Source organism: Agelaius tricolor, unplaced genomic scaffold (genome assembly GCF_023055355.1).
Source record: "Agelaius tricolor isolate 1412-34295 unplaced genomic scaffold, bAgeTri1.0.p SCAF_3, whole genome shotgun sequence".
Lineage (NCBI taxonomy): Eukaryota > Metazoa > Chordata > Aves > Passeriformes > Icteridae > Agelaius > Agelaius tricolor.
Genome location: NW_027269263.1, coordinates 5,120,774 through 5,131,530, shown reverse-complemented (window position 1 = coordinate 5,131,530; position 10,757 = coordinate 5,120,774). Strand labels below are relative to the sequence as shown.

The 10,757-nt window shown below is 43.2% G+C and overlaps 1 protein-coding gene across 1 annotated transcript; it reads right to left on the bottom strand.

Annotated features, from left to right (window-relative positions):
- Nucleotides 1–1,720: 1,720 nt before the first annotated feature.
- Nucleotides 1,721–10,630, bottom strand: LOC139587740 (acrosin-binding protein-like). Its single transcript, XM_071422270.1, has 5 exons — nt 10,200–10,630; nt 10,090–10,124; nt 6,746–6,961; nt 6,237–6,331; nt 1,721–5,682 (listed from the first exon to the last, which is right to left on the bottom strand). Coding segments are annotated over exons 1-5 (786 nt in total). The 5' UTR covers nt 10,202–10,630; the 3' UTR covers nt 1,721–5,244.
- Between the last annotated feature and the right edge of the window lie 127 nt (nt 10,631–10,757).

The window sequence follows — 10,757 nt, the reverse complement described above, 5'->3', positions numbered from 1 at the left end:
TCTCATTCTTCATGTATGCCCTGCTGCCTGCCTCTTGTTCATTTGTGCATCTCATTGCACTGCACACCTTGCACCACACAGAGGTTGCCAAAGTGATGATGCATATTTCAAGGGTGACAAAATAAGTCATTCATATAAATAACACTCAAAAGCTTGTGCTGAATATTCCCAAACACATCAGTGCTTGGCAGATAATCATTCTTCTCCACAGTCTCTTTGTAAGGATGTACCAAGTGAAAATTATTCCAAATAGACTGTAAATGCAGAGATGTATTTGAAAACCAGTAAAGTCAAGGCAGATGGATAACATATAGTTTGGAGCTCCTGTAGTTATAAGACCCTGTGGATCAATTTTTGGAATCCCTGGTTCCATTATAAATTCCACAAACAGCATTCTGCTCCTGGATGTTAACATGCTGAGTGTAGCAAGGAATCAGTTTACACAAGTCCCTGTAGAGAGGGCAGTGATATTACAAGCATCTGTTACACTTTCAGCAGCTTTATGCTGCCTTTTCTTTTAGGGGTTATTGCCATGAGCAATCACTGCACATGAAAAAGCCAAAAGCCATTGGAAATAAAGCTGGAAGAATTAAAAGAAAGGTGCATAGTGCTTAGATTTTTTTTTCAAAATCTCTGTATTTATGCAGAAACTTTCTTCAGAAAGGCACAAAACTACAAGGGAAATGCTACATATTCTTTAGATGGTATTACTCAATCTCTGGGCTACAGCCTTTTATTTCTTTATATGCATTAGAGGAACTCAAGCCTTCAGCATTTCTCTCCTGGGATCTTCACAAATGTAGAAGAGGAGGAAAACAGGAGCCCAAGAAAGCACAATCCAAGAAGCATGCAGAAATAAAGCAGCATGGCAGGGGCAGCAATGAGTCAGGTTCTCTTACTAGAAAGTACTATTCTCTAGCTCATCCTACCAAAAATCTCCCAGTCAGTACAGTTTTGATCAAGTAACTTACAAAAAGCTTTTTGGCTTAAAGGAAGGCACATCTCTGTGTCATTAATATTCCTTATCCTGGATGTATGCCTGCATGTTTCTGTATGATAGCAATTTATTTTTTTTCCTGAGGTATAATATATGCACATTTCTGCTTGGGAAAATCATTATATCTGAGATGTCCAAAAATGCCCACTTCTAGAAACAGTGCCACACCATCCCCTGCCCAGGAGCTTTATCAAAAGGAGAGCATTGATTCATTGGCTATCTTGCCATCTCAAAGTGAAGAGCCAGTGCTGCTTGTGCTTTCACCCAGCAGCTGAAACCTTCAGAGAAGTGACTGGCAATTCCCTACCTGAAAACTTAGGTCAAAATCAGTGGTGCTTCCAGCTTTCAAGGAATTGCTGCCACCTCTGTAAATTACCATCAGCCACCTTGAGAAAAGCACTGAAACCTGAAGAACAGACCTGAAGTCTATTAAAGTAACTCACCATCAATTATATTTAGACAGAGCCCCCTGTACTGAATTTTCACCTATCTTTCAAGTAATTAAGGTAACTATGAAGAGAAAAGGTTTTGTGATTATTTAAACCTGTGTGTATCTATTCTTCATAGGTCCTTGTGAAATATTGGGTTTGTCCCATTCATTTATGCTAACATTTTGTCTCTCATTAATGGTTCAAAAAGACCAGGCTGTCTCTGAATCTCTTTTTCCTTGCTTAGGATAAAATGTGTCTTGCTAAGGACTCCATAGCTTGTGGGAGAGGGCTGGGATGGTTTCAATACACAAAATTTTGCTATAGCATTTTGAGACAGATTTTTTTTGTCTTCAGTAAAAATAGTTCTGTGCAAGATCCACTCAGTGAATGCAAAGTGAGCTGCTAGCAACCAATGCCACACAGAGACCACCTCTGTGGCTGGAAATGTCACACAAAAATCCAAGATACAAATATAGAAACACCACACAATTCTGTCCATGTTCTATGTCAAAGCAGCAACCTGGAAACCCAGAGCCTGACACATATTAAGGGCCTGTACTCTGGTTTTTTTGTTTTTTTTTTCATGTGTGTGGGTGAACTGTAATCACATCTACTTACTTTGAGAAGAGCAAAATATAATCTGCTGCTCTCAGCACTGAAGCTCATTGAATTTCCTCTCATGCACATGCATTCACATACCCCAGCCTGACAAAGCAGAATTTACTCTGTGTTAAACAAAAAGATAAGGGCAATTGAACTGATCTCAGTGTTTAAATATGCCAAAACATTTTGATGTCTGTAAACCTTGTAAAACAAAGCTGAAAAAAAATTAAGAGCGCTGAATTCAGCTATATACACTGGGCTAAAAAAGGCTCAGCTGGTATTTCCTGAATGTAAGGCCACTGCTACTGTGGGTGTGGAGGAGGAAAAAAATATGTGGGAGTGAGTGGGAAGGAAGCATCATTTAGTTGCTAGACAAGAACATATAGGAAACTCTCTCAAGTGGTAAGAAACCATTTAAATTAAACTAATAATAGCTATCTAGTTCATAAATGTGTGACCCTGGGTCTTTCTGTCTTAATTTTCTTCACTTTTTTTTGCTGTTGCATTTTTAGCTTTCCTGTCTGTAGTCAGGTGCCAATACTGCAGTGAAATATATTGCCAAGTTTATATTTATCTTTGTGCTTCCCATAAACTCAGCACAGATATTTTACCACATCTCTTTCAATTTAGAGGGTTTACCCATTTCCTTTCATGAGACAGAGAGACTACTAAGGGCACAGATTGCCTAACAAAATTCTGAACACAGCTGGACACAATGGTAAATGAATTTATTTCCATAAACAAAAGTCACTTGCCTCACCTCTAGAAGTCAAGTCAGCTCTAGCATCCCACAGCTTTGACTAATGGGCTATGTAAGGAAACAGTACAATATCAGGATAATTAAAACAGATTGAATGCAATCTCTTTTGCATCAATCCAGTTGTAGAAGACTGTAATTTGTACCAGAAGAATGACAACCAACAGCTACTGGAGCCTCATCAGTAGGAAAGCCAAAGGAAATACATCTCCCATGTACCATGTTAGACCAGTTATAATTTGGGTAATTGCTGCTCTGCTCTTCTTCTCTGGATAGGAATTTTATTTGCTCCTTCCTTCCAGTTCATACCAAGAAAAAATCACAACACAAATCCTTTAAGTGCTGAGTTGTCAGCAAGTTCCTTGAGGTTGTTACTTGACATACACTGTAACACTGACAGAAAGTAATTTCCCCTTCCCTGTCATTGTCAAAAGGTACTAAAACATTCAAATTATTTCTAGAAAGGTGATGCTTATGTATTGGATAAGAAGCACATTTTAATGAATATGCGTGATAAATACCTTGGTTGTAAAGCCTCACCACACACACAGAATAAGGAGATACTTTCTGTGTGTCCTGCACACATAAAGAATGCCTGCTTTTTAATGCTTCAAATTGTTTTAGGAAGTTGATTCTGACCAATTTAGATACCACATTCAAGTGGAGAAAATATTAAATGCTCTCTGTTCTGAGCATCAGGTGATGTTTCCAGCACCTGGGCTTCTAGTGAAACCCTAAGAATTTTGATAGTAAGGGGGGTGGAGGAAACACCAGCACCCAAAATGTTAAAAAGGGATTGAAGGTTTACAGAAGCCATCAGTCTTGGGGATACTAAACATGCAATACTGACTGATTCATCTATGAGGGCACACAGAAAGCAGTCTGAAGTTCTGTCATTTCCATCCTTTAGATGTGAAAGGCTGCATTCAAACCACTGAAGACATCCCACTCTCTTAGGAGCATGGAATCATTAAGGTGGGAAGAGACCTCCAAGGTAATTGAATCCAACATTTGACCAAACACCACTTTGTCAACTAGACCAGAGCACAGAGGGCCATGTCAAGTTGTTTCTTGAACAGCTCCGGAGTCAGTGAGTCCTCCACTGCCCTGGGCAGCCCTATACCAGGGCTTGACCTTCCTTCTTCCTCTTTCAGTCAGAAGGAACTAAGTCCATCTGACTGTTGTGGTCAGCTGTTCTCTCCAATTAAATTATTTTGCTTGTTTACTTTATTTCTCTATATTACAAAATTGAGACTATGTACAGCTACTATTTTTTAAATTTTACGTCTCCTTGTTTACTTCATGTTATCTTAGCAGTTTCACTTTTTATGCCATGTAAGACAGATTTAATGCAAAGTTTGCAGTTAAGTTCATCCCTTGTCTATCCTTGTCACCACTGTTGCTCATTTTCAACAAGGTCTGAGACAAGATATGACTGGGTCCTAAGTGTAGGACACCAGCAATCTTCTCCCATTCCCAGGACAATGAAGGACCTGTGATTTTGAGATCTTTCTAAGGACTTCCTTCAATGGATAGACACAGAGCCAATATTTCACTCAGCTGTCTGTGTCACTTAGCAGTGTAAAGGAAAGCAGCATCCCAGACTGAATCCACAGGGATGTTGCTTGGTGTGGTGCATCGTGGAGAGAGCTGCCTTTGAGCCCTTTCTCCTCAGAGCCCTTGGTGGAATAGAAAACAAGAAAGCCTGCAGAAGAAAAGGTGAATAGGGGACTCTCACTTCAGGGGTGGTCTCCTGAAAGCAAAAAACCACTGGAGCTTGGATTGAGTTTAAGGTAACACCATCTTTTTCTGAATGGAGGTTCAGACAACCAGAGCTGGTTCTTGCAGAGCTCCCGCTCTCCTTTTAGCAGCAAGTGCATACTCCAGATGGCTTCACACAGTTTTACTTACAGGCACGTTCAGTGTTTAGAAAAGAAACAGCACTTCAGCCAAAGTTCCAAGAATCAGATTCTCTGATTTCTTGTGAGAGACAAGAGGCTCTTAATATGAATATTTATCCTGTGTGTTTCATAACTACATTTCAGAAGTAGATGTCAACCATGTGCAACCCCAGTACTGCATGGGACCAACAGTTCCCTTGCAGGATGAAGCCTTCCTGCACTTGTAGAGCACCCCTTGTATATCTGTGTATGTATATTCACATACATATTTTCAAAGAAAGGTCTTCTCTTAATCCTTTTGAGCAGGAGCACCTGCATTTAATGAAGAAAAGCCATCATTGTCCCATGACATCCCTTGAATGACACAACGGACACCATTAATGGTGAGCAAACAGTTTTTACAGGAGACAATGGTATCTTTTCAATACATTTACTTCCAAGAGGATACCATCTTTTTCTTTGAATCCTGAGCAATAGCATTTCCCATGGCTCTGTTTCCCCATGCATTTGGAAGAGATGGCCTTTCCCCTGTGTTTACCAAACTCTTGAGCTGTATCAGTTGGTTGGTGACCAAGACACATTTGCATTGTTCAGAGCCACCAGCAGGGTCATAGCAGCCTTCTGCAACTCTTCCTCCTTCACTGCCTTCCCAACAGACATCAACAACTTCATTGTCTGCAGTGAAGTCTGCACCTGGCTGTCCAGTATCCTCAGGAGGAGATCCTCGATGTCACTGTTGGGCAGGGGTCCTTGCTGCTGGCCACTGGCTGTCACCTCTGTGGCTTCTGGGCCAAAGGGAATTGGTTCTGTGCTCACAGGGAAGGAGGTGGGGCTCACAGGTGCCTCTGTCTCGGGGCTGGAGTGAGGTGTGGGAGGCATGGGGGGAGCTGGCAGGGGGCCAAAGCTGCTGGATGGCATGGCATCACTGCTCACGATGGGGCTGGCACCGGCTTGAATGCTTTGTGTCTCTGGGCGTCCTGGGCACACAGTCCTCTGTGGAGGAGAAAACATTCCTCTGGAGAGCCTTAGGAGCAGGCACCTATGCACAGCCCTCTTCTCTGGGTTTAGCTCTCACTGCACAATCTCATCTTTCCTATTTCCTACTAAGATGAGCCCAGGAAAGAAATATAAACCTTCATATCCTTTCTTTGTCAAGTCTCCTCATAAACCTCTCTTGGGATTCACGGCTCTCTTTACTCTCTTCTGGCCTACATAAATCCCCCTTTCTTCTGGAGAAACCTAGATTGTCTCAACTTGGTTGGGAATGAGAGCTAAGGAAGAGGGCTGAGGCGGTCCTCAGAGGTTCATTTTCTTGAAGAATGCCTCCTACAAAGTCTCCTTTTTGGCAAGGGGCTGCAGGTGCCATCTGTGTTCGCTAATCAGCTTGGTGTGAGTGCCCCTGCATGATGGGCTGCCCATGGTTCTCTTCTATCTTCCCTGTCTTTTAGCTTTCTGTCTTCCTACTTACTCGTACTTAGGGCTCTCTCTTTTGCCTATAAATTGCCCAGAGCACACCATAGTCTCCAGGAAACAGCCAAATAACTCACCTTAAGGAAATACTGTTTCATAATACAGCGATAAAGAGAAAAGGTGCAGAAATTGTGGAAGGAAGGGTTTTCTGGCAGTTCGGAGCATATAGGCCCTAGAAAGAGGCAAATAAAGACACAGACCCAGTGACAGACTCCAGTGCTGGCATCCCCCTTTGCAATAACCTCCCTGTGGAGTGACATCCCTCCATGAAAACCCCCCTGTGTCATATGGGGACCTTTTAAGAAACTCCACTGCTTCTTGGTCATCTTCATGACCCAAGGGACGAGAGGAAGCTGGTCCTAGGGATTGGTCCTAGGGAATCCATTGGATTCCCGTGGATCCAATGAAATGTGAGAGAGGCTGCCCGTGAGCACATGCCTTCTTCTCACTGCAGGATTGCTACCCACCTCTCTGCCCCTACTTCTCCTCCCCAGATCCTGAGTGTTTCCTCTCCCAGTGATCAGGGCCATGCAGGACTCCTGTCCATGTCCAACTGCCTGCCCTTGGGAATCATGGCTGGCTTTACCTAAAGGGATGACTCCGTGGTTTTCGTACTCATCCAGCCTCTGGACAAGTGAGTTCTTGCAGCCATACAGCTCGCGGAGCTGGCAGGCGGTTCTGGCTTGGATGGTGATCCTCAGGAACTTGAAGAACTGGTGGTATTCCTGGTCAGAGAGGGGTGTTCCTGGCTCCTGTGCCTTTGTGCCCCGAGGGCCAGCTATGCAGCCCCAGCCCAAGAGCACTGGTGGAAAATAGAATGCAGGGAGTCAGAGGGAGAAGGAAACACTAACCACGACATGTTTAGAAGAGCTGGAGGACTGAACCCACATCTCTGTTGCCTTTTCTGGGTGCAGGATCCAGCACATGGAAAATGAATTAACAAGCTAGAGATGGAAGGTCCAGACCTGTGGAAAATTTGCTTCACTCATGTTGAAAGAAGTGACAGTACATGGCTGAGGGACCTTCACCAAAGCTCTGGAGATTCAAATCTTGAACTGGGAGAAATGTCTTGGAAGTCATGGCTGAAACTGAGAATATTGCTCTGTTGTTGGGGCTGGAGCAAGTAGACTGTTTCCTTCCAAGATTTTTGGCCTCTGCAAACTCCCTTCCTCTGGCTAAATAGGTCTTCAACCAAGATCCTCTCTCAGACCTCTTTCTCCTGCTTCCCCTGTTGCTTTACTGGGCCAACTCTTCCCTCTTAGCTTTGTGGATTAGCTCCTGACCTGTGCCTTAATGCTCATGTCTGGTTTAATGCACCCAGCTGTCCCTGTCACGGCATCTCCAGCCTCCACCTCTGCTCCAGCCTGTGCCCACTGCATCCAGATCAGACTCCTGTCTGGCTCTTAGGTCGCTCTGTGGCCCTCCTTGATGAATAAAAGACCAACTCCAGGGGTGAAAACTGCCAAAATTACAAGCCCATGGATCTCTGCACCTGAGGCATTGGAGGATGCTTCATCCCTTCCTTTTGAGGAATAATGGGGAGAGTGCAGAGCAGCTGGGTTGGCTGCCCTTCCCCACAGCTGGGTTTGGAGGAGGGACATGTCCTACTCACCAGACAAAGCCAGATAAGCCCACAAGGCCGTCATGGCACTGGGAGCAGTGCCTGTGACAGTTGGGGCCCACTTGCACTGCTGGAGCTGTCACCTGTGCTGCTCTGCCACTGATGTCACAGACACCTGCGTTCCGAACACTCCATCCTCTGCTGCTCCTGCTTCCTCCCTGCTGCCCCCTCCCCCAGGCACTGTTTGTGCATGGACAGGTGTGTGTGACTCCTTCTTTCTGCTCACTGCCAGCCCTGTAAAATCCATCTGGAAAGAGGCAGTCAAACAGCCATTTTTCTGGAGCACAGGACAGGAAATTCTGCCTTTGGGCTGCTGCTGTTGATAATGTGTGAGCAGATCAAATCTTGTCTCTTGCCCAGATCTGTGTGTGCTTGGCTGATCCATTAAGACAGAAAGCATTAAGACAGAAAGACAGATCCACAAAGCACTAAACAGGGCTCCAGACATGGCAGAAAAGGTGATGGAGAGAAAATGGTTTGAGGAATCAATAGTTTTCTTACACAAAACTCATCAGGAGACATTTTTGGTCCGGAAGTGCAGCAGGACAAACATCCAGACACCTGTGAGAAGGCAGTGAGCTGTCAGGCAGCTCTCTGGACATCTGGTTGACCTGTGTGTGCTACCTGAACTGGCCCTGGTCAATGAACCTGAACAGGGGTGTCACAGTGTGCATGGAAGGACAGACAGTGACCCTGACGCGTGTTTCTGGGCATCATTTTCCTATGGTCTAGTTTACTTTCAGCTCCTAAATACTTATCCTCCTGTAATCCCACCCTACAGCACTGCTACCATGACAAGTATTTATTATGCCTGTTTTCCTTCCTCTGATCAGGACCTGCAGTCCCCAGCTTGGCTTTAACCTTTTGGATGAATGAAGAGAAGCAGGTCTGTGACCAGAAGCAGCACAACACTGAGCCAGTAGAGAGACTGCTCACAAGGTGAGAAATTGCATGGAGCATGTCTGGGAAGGGAAGAGCTGAATGCTGAAAATTTGGGTTGTACCATGCTGCACACTCCACACTCACCTTGCCTCTTATGCTCCCTCAGTAAATAGATTCTGCTTCCAGGAAGATCTGTAGGCAGAGTATGGAAAAGTCCTGTATCTAAATACCCTTTCAAAAAGACCCTGTCCAAAATGAAATCAATCTTGTGTATTTTTCAGCAAAGAATATACTCATAATGGTAAAAGACATAAACCAAAGTATGGCTTTTTCTTCTTTTGTGCTGACAATATTTGACAATATTTGAGTGAGTTTGCTGCTTTGAGGTGCTTTTGAGTACCTTTGTTTGTACCGCTAATGTTTTTCAGCCCTGAGTATTGTAAACAAACTTTGGGGATTGGTATAACCAGTGTAGTGGTGTCTTCCAAAATCTGCAGATCATCTGAAACAGGGGGGCTTAGTCTGCTGCATCACACCCTGTTCCATGTGACAGGATGATGTTCAGTCTGTAAGCAGTGCTGTCCATTGTACCTCACGCTCTAGCATGAATTTCCAACGTGTGTTTCCAAATGAGTATAACCTATGAAAAACCAGGAGCCTCCAAATGTTTCAGTCTAAAGGTTAATAAACCAGTTTATAATTTTACTCAGTTGTCTATCTGTTCTGTAGATGAAATCTAGATACAATTTGCTGCAGAGCTTTCTTTTTAAGGAAAAGGGCTATGACTGCAAGGAAGAAACTAAATGAATAGTCTGAACTTAAATCTGTTTCTCTTTTCTTTCTATTTTCCAAATCTTTACATGGGATAAGGAATTCCTACCTCATGATAGCTAGGTAACACAAAACCAATGGCTGCTCCAGAAAACCTGGATGCAGAAGTGCTTCCAGTTGAAGGGAAGTCTATAGCTTCTCCCAGATTTGTTGTTGCTGATTTGAAACTCCTTCCAACATCGGACATCAACAAAACATGGACAAAAATATAGCCTTATATTATTTAACCCAGAAAGAAAGGATTTGCCCCCAGATGGCCTCACCTGAACCAGTACACGATGAGTTCTCACTGCTGGTCCAGAGACTGATTGCAGTTGTCTTGTTCTTTTTATGCTGCTCTTCTTTAGGTCACTGTTGTTTCCAGGGTATGAACATATACAGTTCAAATACAGGACTGAGTATTATATAAACCCTTTCTATATGGCAGTGTTTTATTACTGTATGTTTCCATCTGGGAAAAATGCCAATCACTTGTTTCTAAAATTTTAAAAGTTTAATAGTAATATAATGGCTATAAAATAGTAATATAATTAGAGTAATAATAATTTGGACAATTTGGATTAGGATAATATGAGACAATAAAAACAAAGACTTACGGAAGTCCAGGTACCTCTTTCTGGGCAAAATAAGCCTGAAAAAGAACACACGTTAACAGAGGATTAACCCTTAAAAGCAATAGCCTATTGCATATTCATACACCTCATACATTATGCATATATTCCATTCAAACCCAGAATTCTGTCAGGTCAGTGGCAGCTTCTTCCTCTTAATCTTGACGGTGTCTTAAGGGCTGAGCGAGGCAGGATGAAGTTCGTTTCTTCTGATGGGAGAGCAATAAATTCTTTTTCTCTGACAGATTTAGGTGTCCTCTAGCTGCTATCTCGGTGCAAGTAGTTTCCTTAAAAAAAGTATCCTACATAGCATAGTTTCTATTTTAACATTATGTCATAACCCAAAACTATATTTAACACACACAATACTCAAGAAAATTACTACAGCATAACTTTCTAACATAATATTCATATTATATTACAATATTAATTTTAATATTTGTGAAAAGCCAATCATAAAATACGCATTTTTCACTCATCCTAAATAAAACTTTTTTTTTTCTTTCTTTTTTTTTTCCTCTGAAATGTAATTTTCTGTCCGTGCGTGACGGGAGGGGACGGGGAAGGGGATGACAGCTCGGGAAGGGAGCTCTGCGCATAGAGAGCAGCGCGGGGCCCTCCTTCCGCTGCGTCACGGGAAGGGGCGGCCGCGG

Coding starts and splice junctions, on each gene's coding strand:
- LOC139587740 (XM_071422270.1), bottom strand. Junction 6,962..10,089: donor AAAGAGGTACCTGGACTTCC/GTAAGTCTTTGT, acceptor ATTTTCCACCAG/TGCTCTTGGGCTGGGGCTGC. Junction 5,683..6,236: donor TGAAACAGTATTTCCTTAAG/GTGAGTTATTTG, acceptor TCTCCTCCACAG/AGGACTGTGTGCCCAGGACG.